The sequence below is a fragment of the Pogonomyrmex barbatus genome, unplaced genomic scaffold (genome assembly GCF_055798465.1).
Source record: "Pogonomyrmex barbatus isolate J1 unplaced genomic scaffold, ASM5579846v1 scaffold15, whole genome shotgun sequence".
NCBI lineage: Eukaryota > Metazoa > Arthropoda > Insecta > Hymenoptera > Formicidae > Pogonomyrmex > Pogonomyrmex barbatus.
The window spans coordinates 6968011-6990211 of NW_028297111.1; the positions used below are offsets into that span (position 1 = coordinate 6968011).

Consider the following 22201-nt stretch of genomic DNA (forward strand, 5'->3'; position numbering starts at 1 on the left):
GAGAAAATAGATTAATGAGAGATGTGAGAGATCAGACATATTTTTCTTTCGCTTGTAGGATTTTGACAAAAGCAGTCTTAGCCTAGATGCTCTAATAAAGTCTTTAGTTTTTCAATCCTTAATCTCGCTTTATAAAGTTGTCAATAATTTTTATTAAAACTTATTGAAATCTATCGAAATCAATCGATTATTGTTGAGAGTAAAATTTGTTATTCGGTAAATATATTGCCAACAGTCGTCACTCACGAGATAGGAAATGGCAGCGATCGTGGTGAGACTGGCAGATGCAGGGTTCATTGTATAAACGGAAATTGTGTGGATGGCCGATGCCAGTGTCGCAGCGGATATCAAGGAGAGTTTTGTAATGAACGTAAGTGGAATTGTAGAATTAATAATTAAAATATATTTTTGGATAATCGTATTAACGGGAAAAGAGAGTGGAGAAATAAAAATTAATTAATAGATTATTTATAATTAGCAATATGTCACGAGCCCTGCTTGAATCAAGGAAGATGCATTGGTCCGGATCGTTGCGCTTGCATCTACGGTTACACCGGAAGACGTTGCGAAACTGATTACAGGTAAGACAGCACCACACTATCTTTGTCACTACTAGGTTATCTTCACAATATACGTTCTAGGACCGGTCCTTGTTACACAAAGGTGAAAAATGGTCAATGCTTGGCGAATCTTCAAGGAGTGGTTTGCACACGGCAGATGTGCTGTGCTACTGTGGGCAAGGGGTGGGGCCACCCCTGTGAGAGATGCCCAGCTAGATTGGATTGCGAATTAGGTTACTTAAAGACCAATCAGGGCCAATGTCTCGGTAGGTTTGTGTTAATTTCTCATTAACTTTTACTATACTATTTATATATAATTGTAGTTATATATTGAATGTAGGTTAAATATGCATTAAATCCTACAGAGCGCTCCATAATTGAAATTAAACATCTCCTAGCAATCGCGAATGTATGTCGTTTTTCTCACGCACTTACTTACTCGATGAATTTTTATAAATTTTTATAAATTTTCATTAACTATTGCAACAATTGCAAAATGATATAGGATTTTTCTATTCAGTATAATCTGGCTCTACAATCTGCTTACAAGAGTTATGTCAATTATAAGACCCTTATATATTTCAATTATAAATTATATTTTATTAATTTTGAAAAGTTCATTATAAACTGCGGCGCAAAGAATATATATATTTTTTTATCTATATTGCAATTTTTATATATACTTTAAAGTTATCTTTTGTGATACTAAATATCATCTAATAACATTTATATGATAATACTTAGAAAAAGAGAATATGATTAAAATATAAAAATATAAATATATTTTATATACATATTATTTGTTTTATTTATCTGTACATGAAACAATATTTTGCTCACATGCACTTTACACACATATTTCATATATTGTATAGATTTATTATCATTAATCAAAAATGACCTGATAAAATTAAATTAAATATAATAAATAAAAGAGCTATCTTTGCATTTTTTTCAGATATCAACGAATGCGAATCGATTCCTGGGCTTTGCGAAGGTGGAAAATGCCTAAATACTCCCGGCTCATTCACTTGTGAGTGTCCTGAGGGACAAGCGAGGGATCCCGAAACCAACGAGTGTAAAGATAAGGATGAATGTCAGGAAGAAGATATTTGCGCGGATGGTCAATGCATAAATACAAATGGTGGTTATTATTGCCATTGCAATCCGGGATTTATACAGAGCCAGGATCGTAAATTCTGCATCGGTGATTATTATGATTATTATGAAGATAAAGATTGCGATCAGATGTTATAATAAAAATTTCAGCAAATGTGACTACTATTTCTATTAACATTATTTTCTTAAGTTGTCTTACTCTTTTATGAAATTTCTGTTCTTATTATTTTGAATTCTCTCACGATATTTCATTAATTTTTTTTATTCAATTATTGTTCTCCAGATGGCAGACAGGGATTATGTTACACAGCGGTGAACCGTAACGGACAATGCAAAAATCGACTTGCAATGCGATTGAGTAAAAAAGATTGTTGCTGTGGCAAAAATATGGGTCGAGGATGGGGCGACGAATGTTTTATCTGTCCTAATCCTGGCAGTGGTACGTACGTCTTTTCAGAAAAGACGCTTCCGTGAGATAGCGTACCTATCCTATTCTGATATTTTATACATTTTTTTTTAACTTTTAACAATATCCGTGATGATTTAAATTAATTTAATTATTAGTAATATAATATTAAACCAAAATTAATTATTTTTTTATCAATTCGCGTAGTTTCGAAAAACGGTTTTCGATCGGGTTCGAAAACACACAGGTAGCCTTCGGGAGCGAGTCCGCAGGACAGTTTCCCTGAGCTCGAAGCAGGTCGCGTAAATTAATTAAAAGCGAAGACATATCTATAATTCGCACAAAAAAAAAAACCGACTAAAAAGCGAACGACTACGGTGATTGGCAATTCTACAGGATCCACGTTATTACTCAATTGTAGACGATTACAACAGGCTTTGCTCGCAAACGCAGCCGATCACGGTGGTGAACGAGTGCATGCTGCGGCCGGACATCTGTGGCAATGGGAAGTGTATCGACACTAGGGAGGGCTACGAATGTGAGTGCTATCCCGGTTTCACAAGGAAGGAAAGCGGTAGATGCGTGGACGTAGACGAGTGCCAGTTGGATTATTGTCAAGGTGGAATTTGCCGCAACTATCCTGGTAGCTTCGCCTGCGATTGCCCGCCTGGCTTTGTTGTTTCCGGCGAGGGCAGATACTGTACTGGTAAAATCATTGCTCAAACAACAATTTCTTAACAAATGACATTACATACCGTAATAATGATAAAAATGATAACAGATAAGAATAATTATAATAACAGTTAATAATAATTATTAGTTGTATAGAATAATGTTCTATCAATTTTACCCATCTCGAATAACTTCGCTATTTTAGGTAAAAAAATAAATATTATTTATAAAAATTATTGATTCGCGAGAAGAAATATAATATAGAAGCAATAATTTTTTTATAGATGGAAGAGCAATTTTGTTCTTTTTAAGAAAATGTTTTTTTATAATTAAAATTATAATTAAAATTCAAAAGAATCAAGAATAAATATCAATAATTTTATTCAATAATAAATTTTAAGCCTAACGGAAACTAGAATATGTACATTTATCCTAAAACTTATTGTTTTTAAAATGTTTGACTTTATTTATTTTATTATTGACTTATTATGTAATAATACTTCGAAATATCTTTCAATCATACATTAATACAGAATTATATATGAATAATATGAATTACTAATAAAATGTTTTCACGTCAATAATTTTCTCTCTCGCTCTAAATAGAGATTTATCGATTCTTAAGAACGTGAAAAGCAAGATCAACAAAAAATCTTTGCAGTATTTATTTATTTTGTTTACATTCAAGCTAATAAGCATAACTCATAATTTTGAATGTTTTCGATACTATCAAAATTTCTATTCTTTTCGTTAAATATGGATAAGTCTCTTATTCAGTGATCAGAAAAAGAATTATTATATGAATTTGATGATAAATGAAATTTTCATTTGAAGAACAAATGTTCTTTATTTATAGAAAAATTCAACGAAATTTAAGTTGATCAACGAGTGCAACAAATTAATAGAGTAATTTGTAATAGATGATATGAATAAACATTTTTCTAGATCACGACGAATGCCAAGACACAGGTATGTGCACCAATGGACATTGCATTAACATGAACGGATCCTTTAAATGCAAATGCAACGATGGTTACACGCTATCACCAACAAGAAATACTTGCATAGGTGAGAAACATAAAGGCTAAAATGTAATAAATATTACGTTCAGACGTATTAGATTGTATATGCGTAATTTGTTTTACAAGAATTTAAAATTTTCAGAAGTAATATTTTATGTAATTTTATTGATTTCAAATTTGCTAAAATAAAACTGTTAAAAATTATTAAAAAAAAGGATATATTTAATAATAATATAATAATAATAATATAACATAATCTAATTAATATGATATAAGATTAATTATTAAATAAGATAAGAAGTAAAATAAGATAAGATGAGAAGTAGTTACGTGATAATTATGTTTAAATTTTCTTTTCTTTTAGACATCAATGAATGTATAGAGAATCCGAGGATTTGCCTAAATGGTCGCTGCGAGAATACGCCAGGATCTTATCACTGCATCTGTCAATCGGGCTTCACTCCTTCACGAGACAATACCTTTTGCGTAGATATGGATGAGTGCTCCACCAGCGGGATGTGTGAAAATGGCAAATGCGTCAACATGGAGGGTTCCTTCAAGTGCGTTTGCGACTCTGGCTTCAGGATTGGTCCCGACCTGAGCCATTGTATTGGTATTGATCTTATAGAGCAACTGACAAGTTCACCAATCGCGAAAACAAAATTCTAAGCTTTTAAAATTCTGATTTTCAGTAATTTAATCTTTGAAAAGTTTAATTTAAAATTTAAAATCTGGAAAATTTCTTAGTAGCAAATTAATATTTCAAATATTTAAAAATATAATGTTAAAGATTTAATTGATTATTTTTAATCACTTATTGTTATTTATTCTGCAAGATATCGATGAATGTGTGAATTTGCCATGCCAAAATGGACGCTGCATTAATACGCCTGGCAGTTTCCGGTGTGAGTGCCACCCAGGATTCAATCTAGGTCCTGATGGAAGATCCTGTCTAGGTCCGTACCAAAATCATTTTTTATCCCTAATATATTATATATATATATATATATATATATATATATAAAATAAAAGGCAGAATTATCAAAGATTCAAGATTGAATCAAACATTTTTCTTGATAATAAAATTTCGTAAAATTTAAATTTATCTCACCCTGATGTCAAAATAACGACAAATAACGTCAGTTTGCTACCTGGGTATTATTTTTCTATAAAAATCTTTCGTCTATGATGCATTTTAAATAACTTTTTGATTAAGAATTGTTTTAAATGTTTTTTAAAAGATCAATATCAATTTTACCAAGAAAAAAATGATAAAATCACAACTTTGAATAGAATATTTTTGTCAATCTTTTACACAATTAATGTTTCTTGATAATTTAACATCTAATTGCTTAACCAAAAAATTGAATTTCTGTCGGATCAATCTTCGCTGGTCAGATACGAGAAGAGATCTGTGCTATTCGCAGTACAGAGACGGCCAATGCTCTAATCCGACATCCACTGCCGTAACAAAATCCAGTTGTTGTTGCTGCACGGTGATCCTGGGCCAACCAATGGGCTGGGGTAGCACTTGCCAGCCTTGCCCGCTTCCGGACACTTCAGAATTTGAAGCCTTATGTCCGCATGGTGCTGGAATGACCTACAATGGCGATGGTAAAAGCAGTTACAAATATGTCACCTGGAAATTCAAAATTCTCAAACTCGCAAGGACATTAATTTTTATAAAAAGTCATATCATATCACGAATCATTTTTCATAATTTCAAAATTTACAAAGAATTTTATAAATTTTTGAAATATTAATGTCCTAAAATTTAAAATTTATAATATTTTCCTTGTTTTTAATTTAACGATTATAAATTATTAATAATTAATTATTAATTATGAATTATTTTAACATTGCCATCATAGACATCAATGAGTGCGCTCAAAATCCCAACATTTGCATCAATGGCGCATGCGAGAATCTTATGGGAACATACCGATGTATTTGCGATAATGGGTATGAAGTGGATGCGACTGGAAAAATATGCAGTGATATCAATGAGTGTGAACTGGAGGATTCTTTGTGCAGCGGCGGACAGTGTCGAAATACACCTGGTAGTTTTCAAGTAAGCAAATTATTTATTTATTTTTGATAAAATAAAAAAGAGATAAAAAGATATTTACGATTTGAGTTTCAGAAGCCAAACTAATTCATTCCGAAATAAAAAAGATTGATGAAGTTGTAAACTAATTATAAAAAAATTTACAAAAATTGGAGTTGATCAATTTAGCTTTTGAAAGATTCTTAAAACTTGTAAAAAATATCAAAAAATAAGAGTATCTGTCCAATATGTCCAATAATCATATAAAAGTGTAAAATAATTCTGGAAATAATGTCACTACTCAATTATCAAAAACAACTAAATCTAGTGATCTGATGATTTCTGATGGCTAAGCAATGTATCATTGTTTCAAGAATTATTTTACACTTTTATATAATTTATATGATTTGGACAGATATCTTACTTTCTGGTATTTTTTACAAGTTTTAAGAATCTTGATAAAATATCATATTCTTAAAACTTGTTTTTAAGGGAAAAGTACAAAATAAAGCTAATGACGTAAGAAACTTTTTACATGTCATTTCTCGTCTTTGACGTCATAATTTAATATGACTGCAGCGAGAGAACCGAGCCTTAATAATTATGTAATTTTGATTTTTTTCTTATATATCAAAATTTTTCCTGATATATTCTATATGTTTAATTGATCTGAAGTATAAGTGTCACAGATTATATAATGTTATTTTATTCGCAGTGCATTTGTTCGACGGGCATGAGGTACAATACGCAAAATCAAATGTGCGAAGACGTGGATGAATGTGAAGAGTTAGGACCAGATGTGTGTTTCAATGGCATTTGCATCAACACTCCAGGAGCCTACGAATGCGAGTGTTCTCCGGGATATATTCTCGATAATACTGGCCATATTTGCATGGGTATGAATAATTCATAACTTTCACATAATAACAGGATAAGCAATGTAAATAAACATAAACGAGGTTTTAATTTTTTGATTACAGATAATCGGAAGGGTTCCTGCTGGACTAAGATGATAGACGGTCGTTGTGAGAACAATTTGCCAAAAGTAACTCTGCGTTCAGAGTGCTGCTGCTCGGTCGGGGTAGCTTGGGGTAGTCCCTGCGAAATCTGCGATCACTCTCTCTGCGAATGCTCGAAGGGCTATGCGAAAGTGGACGGCAAGGGCTGTGCGGACATCAACGAATGCGAACTCAACAGTGGGATCTGCAAAGGCGGCGGCACTTGTGTTAATACTGACGGCTCGTATCGTTGCGAATGTCCTCCTGGTCTTACCTTGGATGCGACGCGTAAGCCAATAACTGTCAAACTGTCACAGATGTCTCTTTGTTTTTTTTATTAAAAAAAAAATTATTAAAAAAATAAATCTTATCTCTAAAACTTACACAGCTCGGATGACTTTGACTTTGACATATGTTGTCCCCGAGTAACTTGTCTTAACAACTAAGTGGCGGTCTCTCATAGTTTCTGAGATTTATTTAAAGTTAAAAATGTATAACTAGAATTAATAAAATTAAGAATTGTAGAACGTTTTTGAATGTTGGTTTCTTATAGTACACACGGTTTCTTATACGTACATAGTTACGTGGTACATCTTATAGTACATAATTTCTCATACACTTTCTTTACACACTGTATTATATTGAAAGATAATGAAAATAAGTATTTATGTTTCTTTGTTATGTTTGTTACTCAGTACGCACTCAAAATGCTTACATATTCAGTACACATCAGTACAATTGTACTGATCCATATGGAACTTTGCTTCATGTTAAAAAGTGTATGCGTGGAGGCAGTATGTCAAGATCAAAGCCATCTGAGCAGTATAAGTTTTAGTAAAGATTTACCACATTTTTTTCTGAATGTTTTAATTGCAGACACTACTTGCATCGACACCAGACAAGAAACATGTTTTTTGGATTATCGCCACGGCCAATGTATCAGTCCTATAGAGGGCCACTTTTCTAAGAGTTTATGTTGCTGTTCTGTGGGTCGTGCTTGGGGCAGCGACAAGTGCGAGCAGTGTCCCAAACTGGGTACACAGGCCCATGCTGAGCTATGCCCACGTGGAGACGGCTTTACCGAACGTCAGGATATCAATGAATGCGTCGAGTTCCCCGGAATGTGTTTGAATGGCAGATGCAAAAACACAATTGGCAGCTACAGTTGCAGATGCAATCAGGGTTTTGCACTCGATGAAAATAATGTCAAGTGCAACGGTAAGTAGTTTTTTTTAAAAAAATCTCAAAGTTCAGAATTTGAAAAGATTGCGTTGTAAAAAATAATTTTTTTCTAAATCTTAAAGTTTATAACAACTTATAAATATAATATAAAAATTACAAAAATAATTTTTACACTAATAAATTCTAAACTGGATATCTTTTTAAAATTTTATATATACGAGAGTAGTCTGAAAAGTCTGAAAAGTTTTGAGCTTTAACATGAAGATGACGTTACTTGTCAAAACCATTCTAGTACTACAATAGTATATGCTTTGAAAGACTTTTGTGAAAATTTCAGCCATTTTGGACGCTCAGTTGTTGTTTGACAGTCGTTTTTGTGTCGATGTCAGTGTTTTTGTAAAAATGGAAAAAATTGAATATCGTGCCGTGATTAAATTCTTGAACATTTGAAAGGCAATACGCCTACGCAAATTAAAATCGAGTTGAACGCTGTTTACGGGGACTCTGCCCCATCATTTGCCACCGTAAAAAGATGAGCAGCTGAATTTAAACCAGTGGTCGTACCAGCTTGGCTGATGATGAGCGTTCGGGACGGCCAAAAACTGCGACCACCGCTGATAACATCGAAAATGTTCACCAAATGATGCTGGACGACCGTCGAATCAAAGTTAGAGAGATAGCAAAGGCTATGGGCATATCGAAAGAACGCGTTTGTCATATATTGACTGAAGAATTGAATATGCGCTATTCGCGCGTTGGGTGCCGCGCTTGCTCACTTTGGACCAAAAACAAATTCGAATGAACATTTCCAAGGCCCTGTTGAAGCGGTTCAAGCGAAACGAGTCAGATTTTTTCCGTCGATTCATAACTGTAGATAAAACTTGGATCCACCACTACACTCCAGAGACAAAAGAACAATCAAAACAGTGAACTGCAAGGGGTGAACCTGCTCCGAAAAAGATGAAGATGGCTCCATCAGCTGGGAAGGTAATGACGACTGTTTTTTGGGATATTCACGGAATTGTGTGTATCGACTATCTTGAAAAAGCTAAAACAATAACGGGAGCGTATTAAGCATCATTACTTGATAAGCTGAAGGCAGAAATTGCAAAAAAACGGCTGCATTTGAAGAAGAAGAAAGTACTGTTCCATCAAGACAACGCACCTGCTCACACTTCGGCGATCGCCATGGCCAAAATTCACGAACTGCACTTCGAATTGGTTGACCACCCACCGTATTCACCAGATCTGGCCCCCAGCGACTTTTTCCTGTTTCCTAAGCTTAAAGTTCGCTTGGAGGACAGAGATTTTCATCGAACGAGGAGATCATCGCATACGTAAACGCCTATTTTGCGGAGCAAGACGTCAACTACTATTTGGAGAGGTTAAAGAGGTTAGAATATCGATGGGAAAAGTGTATCGATTTAAAAGGAGATTATGTTGAAAAATAAAACTATATTTGATCGAAAAAATATTTGTTTCTATGTTAGGCTCAAAACTTTTCAGACTACCCTCATTTATATTTATATATATATAAATATATATATAAAAGGGAGTTGTGACGTGTATTCGTGATTGCCTGTCACAAGGGGCGTGTATATATATATATATACACATAATATACATATATATTATATATATATATACACATAATATACATATATATTAAATATTTTAATTATTTAAAATTAATTTATTCTGTTATTAAAATAACATTCAAAATATTCTGGATGTATAAAAAAATGAAATAATATTAATTTGTATTTTTTTAGATATCGATGAATGCGAGATCATGCATGGCGTGTGCGGTAATGGCACTTGTAGGAACACGCCCGGCAATTTCCAATGCGATTGCAATCCTGGCTATCGCAGTAGTGATATTATGAAGATTTGCATGGGTACAGTAAAAAAAAATTTTTTATCTGAAAATTTTTATTTTAATTTAATTTATTTAATGTATAATTTATTGTAAAATTTTTCTTTGATTTGAAAATAATTTTAGGATGAAATACAAAATATTTCAGATATAAACGAGTGCGAAGAAACGCCAGGATTGTGCCGTGGTGGTATCTGTATTAACACTGAAGGGAGCTTTAACTGCCAATGCCCTCCGGGACACGAACTTGGGCCCGACAAGCAATCGTGCAAGGACATCGACGAGTGTTCGAGAACCAGTGGTATATGCTCAAACGGCGTTTGTGAGAATATGATGGGAACCTATCAATGCATCTGCGATGATGGTTATCAACAGACAGGCTTGAGATCCCATTGCGAGGACATCAATGAGTGTGCGATTGGCAACGGTGGCTGCGAGGACATTTGCCTAAACACTCCGGGCAGCTTCTCTTGTTCCTGCCGGTAAAGAATTATTTTTTTCAATGCATGGATAAAGTTTTAGAATTATTATCGATATTTAAATCCTAATCACACACACGCACTCGCGCGCGCGAGGATATGGTAGAATTATAAAAATAAATAAAGTAAAAATTGGGAAAAGAAAATATAATACCGGCAGTAATCAAAGGACAATGGATTTTGATATTGACCAAAATTCTAAAAATATTTTTATCCTATCTCTGTCAAATCGTAGTACTGAGAAATTCTTTTACCATTTATTAAAAAATATATTACAGCTGGTTCAATTATTTATAATTTATGGATAAGTGCTTACAATGATTTAAATAATTATACACATACTATACACATTGTATCGTAATTATTATTTAAAGAATTTTGTGGATCAAAATTGATATTCAAAATATAGAAAGAGGGACATGCAAGCAAATATTTTTCATTATAGAATACGCAATTATCATTTTACGCATTATCTTGCCGAATATGTTTAAGAAATTATATGATTATGATAAACGAATTGAATTTTTTTTTTAAATTATAAGTGAGAAGTTAGATAATGTAAATATTAATTAAAATAGTTGCATATAATTTATTTATATATTTAACTTTTTATTTTAAAGTATAAAATTCTGCATAATTGGACACCATGTTATTTGATATGTGTTTATATTTATATCTGCGTGAAAAAAGACGTAGACGAAAGAAGGATTCCACTCCTCTTTCTACACACTCCGAAAAAAATCCTAATTTAACCTAATTCAATCCTCCAAATGATAGAAACTTTATTTATTTATGAAATTGTTTTCTTTTTTTGTTGTTAATAACTCTTTAACAAATAACGAGCAACAGCTAAAACTTTTTGAACGTTGTTCGGGATTATGACCTTGACAACAGAAGGTCAAGGTCAGAGTCATTGAAGCGGAGTTCTCTTCGATATATTTGTATAACAAAGCTAATTGAAAAATTAGATTATAATGGTTTATAATTTTTTTCGCGAGGCAGCACCGGTTACGCTTTGAATCTGGATGGTCGAACGTGTGTGGATGTTGATGAATGTAAGGAAAATCCTCGAATCTGCAACGGAGGTAAATGCCGGAATATACCAGGCGGTTACGTATGCAATTGCACAAACGGCTTGCTACCCGGAAGAGACGGTATATCCTGCGTAGGTAAGTTTTTTATCGTTTATTATCGTGTTGAAATTATCTACCGTTTACACTTCGTTAAATTGTCAGATGTCGATGAGTGTGTGACACAGCCAAGCATATGCGGATACGGCGAGTGCTACAATACGATCGGCTCTTTTAACTGTCGTTGCGAAGAAGGATACTCAGTGAAACCTGCAGAAGGACCGGCGTGCACCGATGATGACGAGTGCCGTTTAAACGCTTATTCCTGCAGCGAGTTCGCCGAATGCCAAAACACCCAGGGCTCATACGTGTGCACCTGCCATGAGGGTTTTACCGGGAACGGAATCGAGTGCTGGGATATCAACGAATGCTCTACAAACAACGGCGGCTGCGACTCCAACGCGCACTGCATCAATACTGAAGGTTCTTTCAAGGTATCTATCGGTATAATTTGTGATATCAAGCCCGATAGATAGATAGATATTCCTCACAGTCGCTCGCTGTTATACATTGAATTATAAAGCTTAAGTGAATATTAAAGAGTTTGATGGAGTCATTTTGAATATTTTGTAGAGTTTCTTTTGGTGTAACCGGAGAAAATAACAATAGAGGCTATTCCAACGAGATATATTATAATTTTATCTGCCAGATATTGTGGCGTTAATTTACTTCGTTAAAACTGTTGTTATTGTTATTGTAGTGCGTATGCGATGCTGGCTTTCGGGGTGACGGCTATAACTGCAAGGACATTGACGAATGCGCGGAGGATAACACGCTCTGCGAAAACGGGCACTGCCTGAACTATCCGGGTGCTTATCGCTGCGAGTGCGAGATGGGCTTCATGCATCCGGATGAGCGTAACGAGCAAGCATGCGTAGACATCAATGAGTGCGAGATGTTTAGCAATCTCTGCGTTTTCGGCCATTGCGAGAATATCTTCGGTATGTTTCGCTGCGAGTGCAACGAAGGCTACAAGCTCGATGGTTCCGGCGGCAACTGCACCGACGTGGACGAATGCGAGAGCCCACAATCCTGCCAATACGGAGTCTGTATCAACACACAGGGTAAATACATCTGCAGATGTCCACCGCATCACGAATTGGTGGAAGCCGGAAATGCCTGTGTCGGTACGGTTTCTTCACTGTTTGGACACTTTATACTCTTCGCGCACAAGTTCTTCCCCCAGTTCTTACAATTCTTTTTCTTCTGATTTTGCATCGGTCACACAGATAGACGTGAATCGCTTTGCTTCACGGGCTACGAGCACGGTACCGGACGGCCCCAGTGTGTCTTTGAAGTATCGTCATCGGTAACGAAGGCCACGTGTTGCTGCAGTATTGGTACCGCTTGGGGTAATCGTTGCGAAGAATGCCCGCAAGTCGGCACGAAGGAATACGAACAACTGTGCCCTAGCGGGCCAGGATACAGGCCAAATCGCGTGACTGTCATTCTAGAAGATATCAATGAGTGCGAGGAGCATGAAAACATTTGTCAAAACGGCCACTGCACCAATACGTTTGGAAGCTTCATGTGTTCCTGTAATGAAGGCTTCATCCTGGATGATTCTAAGACTAGTTGCATCGGTAATGACATACCTACTATTCTCGCGATACGTTTTATGTTCAATTCATATGATTCATAATTCTCTAGAAAAACATCAAATATAATCTCAAATTTTTTTTAATTTTAAATTTTTAAATTTTAATATTCTCATTTAATTATTATCTTCAATTAAATCTTCACATTTTTAATGTCTTACGTGCTTAATTAGTAACATATTTAAATAATATAAAAAAAATTATTGCAGACATAAACGAGTGCGCGTTGCATCCACGAATATGCGGCGTAGGATATTGCATCAATGATCAAGGAAAATACCATTGCGAGTGTCCCGAAGGATACATGGCGATGCCCGGAGGAAGTTAGTAGTATATTCAGATACTTAATTATATTTACTGTAATTATATGTAATTATATTTATTTTTTTTTATCGTAAATGAATTTAACATGATTATTTCAAGTAATGTATAATATTACGAACGTTATGATATGAATATGAAAATTCTGATATAAAATATTTACGTATTGAAATTAATAAAAGAAATTGTTAGAAGTTGTTAGATTGTTAGTATGTGTCTGTTTTCTTAGAGGAGTGTGTCGACATGAGAAAAGAGGCCTGCTATCTTACTTACGATTCTGGACAGTGTCTTAATCCCATGGTGCAACCGCAGACGAAGATGCTGTGCTGCTGTTCCATGGGAGCCGCATGGGGCAGCCTCTGTGAAAAATGTCCGGGCGAAAGAACCCGTAAGTATATAAGACTAAATGTATATATATATATATATATATACACATTTATTCTTATATATATATATATATATATATATATATATAAAATTGAATAGATATAATGATTGGTTATTTGCAGGTGAACATGAAATTCTCTGCGGACTGGTGCCAGGCCAGATTATGAATCCGATTACGAATCATACCGAAGAGATCGACGAGTGCGCTCTAATGCCAACAATGTGTACTCACGGCCGTTGCATGAATACGCCCGGCAGTTTTGAGTGTCAATGCGAGCGTGGCTATATTTACGACCAGGATTCACATCAATGTATCGACGAAAATGAGTGTCAACAGGTGCAATCTTCGATGACTTTTAAAAGATCTTAACTCACTCTTTCGATTTGCAGAAAAATATTATTGTAATACATGAGTCTCTCAAAAAACAAACTAATTCTTCTTGAAAAACTAGTCAAATTTTAGTTATATTTTGCTTGTTAAAAATTCAAACATACACTGTTTTATGTATGCGTATCCAGAAAGGAGTTGGGGGTTCAACTCTCTTTGAAATTTAAAAGAGTTAAAATTATGATTTACAAAATTAAATATTTTTCTCATTTAAAATCAGAAATGAAAGGATATTCTAAGTTTAAAAATATCAAAAAAAGCAAAAAAATGGCTGTTTACTGTGTCAGAATTGATAAAAACTCCCTCCCCCTGAAAAAATTTTGGATACGCCTATGCACTTCTTCAAATTAAATTAAAAATACTAAGACAAATAAGCTTTCAAAAATATTTTCTTAATATAATATAAAAGAAAAATAAATTTATATTTTAGCTTATTTTTTTGTTTTAATACTTTTCATTAGAAATTTTATCAGAAAAGATAGTATATACTCAGATTTTTAATAAATAATTTATGTTTTAGTATTAAAATTAAGAAATTTTTTTTAAAAATAGAGTTGATAAGCTATTAAAAAATTTATATAATATTACAATAATTTTTTCTTTTTTATAGTTAAAGCAATGGAGGATCAGAGTTTATAAGTGTTCATTACTATTTATGATAAATAGTAGACTCGTTTGCGATATAATTTTCGCTATTTTCAGATACCTAATCCATGTAGCGGAAACGCGCAGTGTATTAATCAACAAGGTTATTTCGAATGCGTATGTCCGGCTGGTTACAAACTCGGGCCCAGCCAACACGATTGCGTCGACATCGATGAATGTTACGAACGACCGGGCATCTGCAGCAATGGTGCGTGTAGCAATCTACAAGGTGGCTTCCAGTGTATCTGTCATTCCGGGTTCTCATTAACGCGCGATAGGGACAACTGTGTTGACATCGACGAATGCCAGCGCAATCCGGACATATGTAATAATGGCACATGCATTAACACCTTGGGCTCCTACAAGTGTCAATGCTACCAGGGATTTAAGCTGAGCCCGAACAATGATTGTACAGGTAAATACATCATATTTGAATATACTTTACAGTTATTTTATTAATATATTCTTCATATCTGTCTGGACAAATTCAACAAATTGGTTTCAGATATTAACGAATGTCGAATCATGCCGTTTTTGTGCCGTAATGGTCGATGCCGGAATACAATTGGTGGCTTTGTTTGCGAATGTGCAGATGGTTACGTGTTGGCGCAAGACGGCCAGCACTGTCGTGATATCGATGAGTGTCATGAGGTGTGTGTTACACAAATCATGATAGATTATTTCTCGAAAATTTTCAAAGAAGATAGCCAGTACTTATCTCAATAAAATCAGAAATCTATGTGATAAGTTGATAAGCAATCTACATTTATTAATATTATTTAAAAATTAATATCTTGCAGATACCTGGATTATGTCCATCTCCAGGGAAATGTCAGAACTTAATGGGATCTTACATATGTACCTGTCCACTAGGATACGAGCTGGATCAGTCCAGAAGGAAATGTGTTGGTTCGTAAAAATTATATTAATTAAATTATATTAATTACTCGTGCTTGGACAATTTTCTAAATGCAATATTTATATTTTTTTTTCTATTCTCCTATAGACGTGGATGAGTGCGTAGAAACGAGAGGCATTTGCGAAAACGGGCAATGCATTAATACCGAGGGCGGAGTGATCTGCGAATGTCCAATCGGATACCAGTTGAGCGAAAAACCGAATTCGTTAAGGTGTATTGACGTGAGGGAGGAACAATGTTACGATAATTATAGACGAGGCCAGTGTACTTTTCCACGGGAAGGTGGAATGACTAAGAAACACTGTTGTTGCACGATGGGCAAGGCTTGGGGTCGTTACTGCGAACAGTGTCCACCCGAAAATAGCGGTAAAATATATATATTTTTTTAATTCAAGAGATCAATTTTTTAATCTTTTAAATTAATTTGCACTTTTTAAAATAATTTAAATCAAAAGATTTAAGAAGTACTTAGTAACTTTTTTTATTATAAAAAAAAAATCATAAAATTTTATCACAAAATATTACGTAAAATAATTCTCGAATAATCTATAAAACTTATCAAGAAAAGATAAACTATATTAACATTAATTAATAATTTAAAATTTAATTTCACTAGTCTACAAAAAAATTTTTGTTCTGATTTTGAAACAGAATTAAATATATAATATAGAAGTCCATATTCTCAGCTCACTTTTATTAACAAAAGTGTCTTTAAAAATGACTTACAAGTCATCTAATGGATCGACAAGCTATATTTAAGATACTTTTATCGATAAAAATAAAGGATATGGATCATAAACTTTAGATGCTAGAAATAAATCTGACGTTTTAATCTATGCATTAGAATTTCGGAAATAACTCTAGGTTCCTCACACTGGGATATTTATTATTCCAGATAAAATTCTTAAGTCTGCCATTTTCGAGTGTAGCTTTTTTTTTGCAATATTTTACGAATTACTGTCTCTTTCATATTTTTCTGTGCATACACGAATTTTTTGATGCCTTGCATTTCATTAAAAAAAAAAAACTATGTTAAAAATTAAACAAATGACTTTTCTTAAACTTATAATGAAATGTAAATAGTTAAATAGGTGGATAATTATTATCCTGATGTGGAAAGTCCGTGACAATTTGAAAATATGGAAACTTATATTAGAGATAATATTATAAAATTTATGAAATAAGATACAAAAAAGCATGGAATTATATATAAAAAAAGCGTATCATGCATATTTTATTATACATATATTTTGTTTCATATAAAAAAGCATATAATTGTTAATTAAGATATTAACAATGCAATAATTTATATTGCTGTTGTGTAACATTTTTATAATTTATATACTACATAATATTTCTATAATTACATAATATTTTAATTATACGTTACATTTACATTATTAGATACTATTTTATATATGTACATTTATTTTCTGGAATTATTTTTATTTTCTTATAAGAATTTAGATAAATTTTTTCATTTTGTGTTGTAATTATGTACATGTGTTATCTATTTCTATAAATAGCTACTATGAACAACTGTTATGTAAGTTGAAAAAATTATTTACATAAAAAATAATTTATATAAATTATTTACATTTTCAACATTTAATTAGCATAAAATGCTCCGAAAAAAGTACGAAATATTTCACATAACTTGTAAGTTTCTTATTCATAATGACTAGCTATATATATGAACATATATAAAAAAAAATATATATATATATATATATATATATGCATCATTTTTATGACAACTATCCTCACAGCACAAAGTCAAAAAATGAATCAGCACCATGAAAAAGCGACGATAATTAAATCTCTTACATAACATTTTAAAAAGTGAATGTATATTATATATAACATATATTGCATGTTACATTTTGTTATATTTCAGCAATGTTGTTATTATATATCTGTGTCTGTCGGGGTATAATTTGATAAACAAAATCATGCATGAATAATTATGTTTATCCAGAGGAATTCAAGAGGATGTGCCCGGAAGGGCCGGGGCGAGATGATGCCGGAATTGATCTGAATGAATGCCTGTTTATGCCCGACGCCTGTCTCGGCGGCGAATGTATCAACACGGATGGCTCATTCCGATGCGAATGCCCTACTGGATATGTGTTGGACGAAACTGGAAGGCGATGCGTAGATAACGACGAGTGCCTGAGTGTGCAGAATATCTGCGGCAATGGTACTTGTCGCAACATCGACGGTGGTTTCGAATGCTCCTGCAACGATGGATACGCACCCGGAGCCCATCAAGTCTGTGAAGACGTGAACGAATGCTTGGAGCTAGGTAATCAATGTGCTTTCCGATGCCACAACGCACCAGGCTCTTTCCGATGTATCTGTCCGTACGGGTATACCCTGGCACCCGATGGCCGTCATTGCATAGGTAATTAAAAATTACCGTTTTTAAATATTTAACTTTAAATATTGGGTTAGGGAAGACATCTTTTTACAAGCTGGAGCATAATTAAAATATATTTTTTAAATTGTTCACAAACTTTTTATTAAACCAAATATGTACCGTTTTGGTACCGTCGGTGATCTGTTATCATTTTTCGGATATAGCTGTTATTCCATTCGATGTAGAACTTCTGAGATTTTTCGATAAAAAATTGAGACAAATGGTTTTCTCAGGCCTCTTTTCAAGTCAAGTTTACTTCATTAAGAAAGTTCTGCAAAGACCGAAATGGACAAGTTCAGGACTATATGGTGGATGCATCAAGACTTCCCAGCCAAGCCTCTTAATTTTTGTTGAGTTATCAAAGATGTATATGGCCTAGCGTTGCTGCATGATGAAAGACAACGCCTTTTCTATTCAATTCTGGCCACTTTTTCTGAATGAATTACTCCAATCGCATTAATTGTTGACAATAGAGAGCAGAATCAATCGTTTTACCTAATGGCAGCAGTTTATAATAAACGATTCCTTTTCAATCCCAGACACTAGATACACAGCATCATCTTTTTTGGCGTCAATTTGGACTTTGCAAATGTTTATGGTGTCTCACCTCATTTCGACTATGATCTTTTTCGAATATTATTATCATATGTTATCCATTTTTCCATTGTCCATTATCAATCTTTTCAGAAAAGGCTCAATTTTGTTTTTTAGCAGCGATTCGCAAATGGAAATTTGATCTATTAAATTTTTTATCGTCAAATTATGTGGCACTCAAAGTTGAGCTTCTTTATGTAATGTAATGTCCAGCTTTATGCAAGCTTTATGCAAACGGTCTTATGATCAACATTCAGCTCCTTAGCTATCTCATAGCTGCACATGACGATTTTCTTCAATTTTTTAGAAGATTTTATTGACATTTTTCACAGTAAGCCGACCAGAATGATGTGCATCTTTGACATCGAAATTTCCATCTTAAAATCAATTCGCTATTTATCTAATTAGAGTATTCTCTCCATAAACATGACAAATTTTTTCTGTGATTTTAGTAGCATTTTTATAATAACTTTTTTAAAATAACAAAAATTAATTAAGTTAAATTAAATTAAACGAAAGTTTTAAATTAATTTTGTAAACATGCATAACGACCGCATCCTCCGATTTTCTTGTAATTTTGTAAATTTGTATATTTTTATGCATAGAATATATTCTGAAGTAACATTGTTGCTCAAGTTCCATTTTTTTTAAATTAAATTTTAAAGTTTTTTGATATTGGTAAATCATAAAATGATAATTTAATAATATAATGTGTCTGCGCATACTCATGAAATATTCCATTTTTCTATGCATGCTTTTTAAAAATTAAACAAATATTCTCTGCTTTAATTAATTAAAAACATATTTATGAATTAAATGGTAAATTAAGTATAAAATGGGATATTCAGTTATACAAATTAATAATAATCCTTGGCTTACTGTTCAAGACGTAGTTAGTGATGCTAATATATGGCCAAAATTTATTCGTAAAATGTTTTGGGATCGCAATTTGACTGATCATAATCGGATGATATTAGTTAATTTTGCATATTTAAACGCAAACAAGCCAAGGATTATTATTAATTTATTCAATCCCATTATCCCATTTATTTAGCCCAACTATTTAATGAGCATACGCAATCACATTATATTGTGGCGGGGCGCAATCCATCGCGCGCTACGCCACTGACACACATCCCCCGCGCCTAGCTTCGGGAAGAGCGGCGCTCGCCGCTAGGCGTCGCTTGATTCTATCGCTGAGCTTTTACGCATTCAGAATACGGACACGTGGAATATTTAAGAAAGCGTCGAGATAGTGCGTGCAAATGCATAATTTAGACGTCCAGGACATCTCGACCGCAAGGTCCGCTTCTTTCGATCGCAAGGTCTACTCTTTTCGACAAGGGTCACTCCTTTCGATCGCAAGGTCCGCTCTCGGGACTCTTTTCGATTACGGAAGAAACGAGGACCAAAAGATCGTATCCCAGGAAGTCACAACGTATCCGAGCGACTGGAACCCTACGATCCGTCGGCCCAGCCGGCCGATGCGACCAGGAAAACGAAGGCGAACGACGTCGCCGTCTGCTTCATCGTCATCGTCTTTGTCTTCATCTTCGACATCGTCATCGTCGACCGCTTCCTCTTCCTCATCGGCCTTATCGGTATCAAGCTCTAGCGCCTCCTCGGCTTTCTCATCATCTTCCTCGGCCGTTTCTAAAAAAAGAAGGACCTCCTCGGCTTTCTCATCATCTTCCTCGGCCGTTTCTAAAAAAAGAAGGACCTCCTCCACGGAGAAATTCACGGCCGAGCGGACAACCACACAGTCTCCATCACAGCGTCTCGATCGATCACCTACACCAGGGAAGCACCTCGAGATCCGCTCCCCATTACAGGAGCTCCAACAGAAGATGTCTCCTCAACCGGTGTGGAAACTAATCCCGATCACTGGGATCTCACCGGAACATCCGCCGAACATACGCAGGCAGCGAGGCAGGAAACAAGGAGCCAAATAGCGTCAAAAGGAGCGACTAGCACTTCTCTTCCCGCGTTAGCATGGCTAACATCCTCTCGCGCCCACCAGCCTTGGTGGGTCACAAATTCTCTCGCAAGGGAACATTCTCTCAGGTCGCAAGATCCTCTCGGCTGTAAAGAGAGAAAAGATCGTGAGATCATATTCAACAGTGGCTCCTCATCGGCAAGACGTTCACACATTCACACGAGAGCATTCTTACACATCACGCAGTAATCACTCACTGATCCCCCCCCCCCCCACACACACACACACACATACACACACATCTCGAATCACATATACTTTCATAATTGCTTTGTACATATTGTAATAATGTTTGTAAATAAATAACGAACTAAGCGCTGAACCGCATCCTTTCTTTATTTTTAATTTCCTATCCTCTACGATAAAATTTGATGATAGTAATTAATACCCTTTACCCCAATTTCCTCCAAAATATTATTAAATTATCGTTTTCTGATTTACCGATATCAAAAACATTAAAATTTAATTTAAAAAAAAAAAAACGGGACTTAAGCGGCGACTTCAGAATATATCTACGCATAAAAATACGCATACAAATTTACAAAATTATAAAAAGGGCTTATACTGCATATTTTCTAATTCGATAAATTCTGGTTAATATAAAATTAAATGAAAAAAATTAAATTAAATTAAATTAAATTAAATTAATTAAATTATAAATTTTCATTTCCAGACGTCGACGAATGCGTGACGCCGGCGAACGACTGCAGGTTTCAGTGTAAAAATCTGATCGGCACTTTCATGTGTATTTGCCCGCCTGGTTATCAAAAGATAGGAACAGCGGACGAGTGCAAGGATATCAACGAATGTGCTATTAATTCCGGCCTTTGTCAACACGGCCGTTGTGTTAACTTGGAAGGAAGCTATCAGTGCCTATGCTACGATGGCTTCGAACAAAGCGCGGATGGAAAGTCATGTATCGGTACGAGACAAAAAAAAAGTAGTGCAAAACTCAATATAATGGGAAGAATTATTAAATATCTCGATTAAAATACTTTGGAGGACAGAAAATATACTCGTATTTTCCATATGATTAGATCGAAGAGTCGGCTATTGCTTCCTGCAAACAATTGGCGGTAGATGTACTGCCAGAACTACGGAATTGCGTACGGTCACCAAAGCGGATTGTTGTTGCACCATGGGAGCGGCATGGGGGCCACATTGCGAGATTTGTCCGTCCAGAGATTCCGACAATTATAACGAACTCTGTCTGGATAAAGGATTCTCTGTAAATGGACAAGGCAATAACACATTACCCTATCTCATAAAATATAAATAAATATTGACACTTTTAATTATTCAAGCGAGATCTTGTATCTAATAACTTTTTGCAAATTTTTAAAAACTTACAAAATTTCTAATTTCTTTATGCCTTTGAAATGCGCCAATTGTCATTCGGTCTCTGAATTTTCATGTTAAAAAACTGGAAATATCGATGATGAT

General features: G+C 34.4%; 1 protein-coding gene and 1 long non-coding RNA gene across 9 annotated transcripts in view; one reads left to right on the forward strand and one right to left on the reverse strand.

The window, feature by feature from the left end:
- The window catches only part of LOC105434172 (fibrillin-2), a 41373-nt gene that overhangs the window by 13704 nt on the left and 5468 nt on the right, over positions 1-22201 (forward strand). For 6 of the 8 annotated variants that reach the window (XM_089073359.1, XM_089073360.1, XM_089073362.1 and 3 more), the window contains 30 exons: positions 236-370; positions 479-581; positions 642-826; positions 1519-1767; positions 1963-2118; positions 2507-2791; positions 3703-3825; positions 4144-4392; positions 4616-4735; positions 5178-5393; positions 5651-5850; positions 6542-6722; positions 6807-7112; positions 7701-8042; positions 9779-9904; positions 10031-10364; positions 11364-11530; positions 11597-11925; positions 12192-12618; positions 12721-13074; positions 13299-13412; positions 13640-13798; positions 13920-14134; positions 14888-15245; positions 15336-15481; positions 15631-15739; positions 15837-16115; positions 17728-18153; positions 21432-21680; positions 21796-21999. In XM_089073359.1, the coding sequence (XP_088929485.1) occupies positions 236-370; positions 479-581; positions 642-826; positions 1519-1767; positions 1963-2118; positions 2507-2791; positions 3703-3825; positions 4144-4392; positions 4616-4735; positions 5178-5393; positions 5651-5850; positions 6542-6722; positions 6807-7112; positions 7701-8042; positions 9779-9904; positions 10031-10364; positions 11364-11530; positions 11597-11925; positions 12192-12618; positions 12721-13074; positions 13299-13412; positions 13640-13798; positions 13920-14134; positions 14888-15245; positions 15336-15481; positions 15631-15739; positions 15837-16115; positions 17728-18153; positions 21432-21680; positions 21796-21999 (6846 nt within the window). Of the gene's footprint in view, positions 1-235; positions 371-478; positions 582-641; positions 827-1518; positions 1768-1962; positions 2119-2506; positions 2792-3702; positions 3826-4143; positions 4393-4615; positions 4736-5177; positions 5394-5650; positions 5851-6541; positions 6723-6806; positions 7113-7700; positions 8043-9778; positions 9905-10030; positions 10365-11363; positions 11531-11596; positions 11926-12191; positions 12619-12720; positions 13075-13298; positions 13413-13639; positions 13799-13919; positions 14135-14887; positions 15246-15335; positions 15482-15630; positions 15740-15836; positions 16116-17727; positions 18154-21431; positions 21681-21795; positions 22000-22201 lie in introns of those variants that run through there. The other 2 variants (XM_089073365.1, XM_089073366.1) reach the window with 2 other exon arrangements.
- On the reverse strand, positions 5064-9333 carry LOC148937341 (uncharacterized). The gene is made up of 2 exons (XR_016138472.1): positions 9172-9333; positions 5064-5379 (listed from the first exon to the last, which is right to left on the reverse strand). It is a non-coding gene; the product is annotated as an uncharacterized LOC148937341 (long non-coding RNA).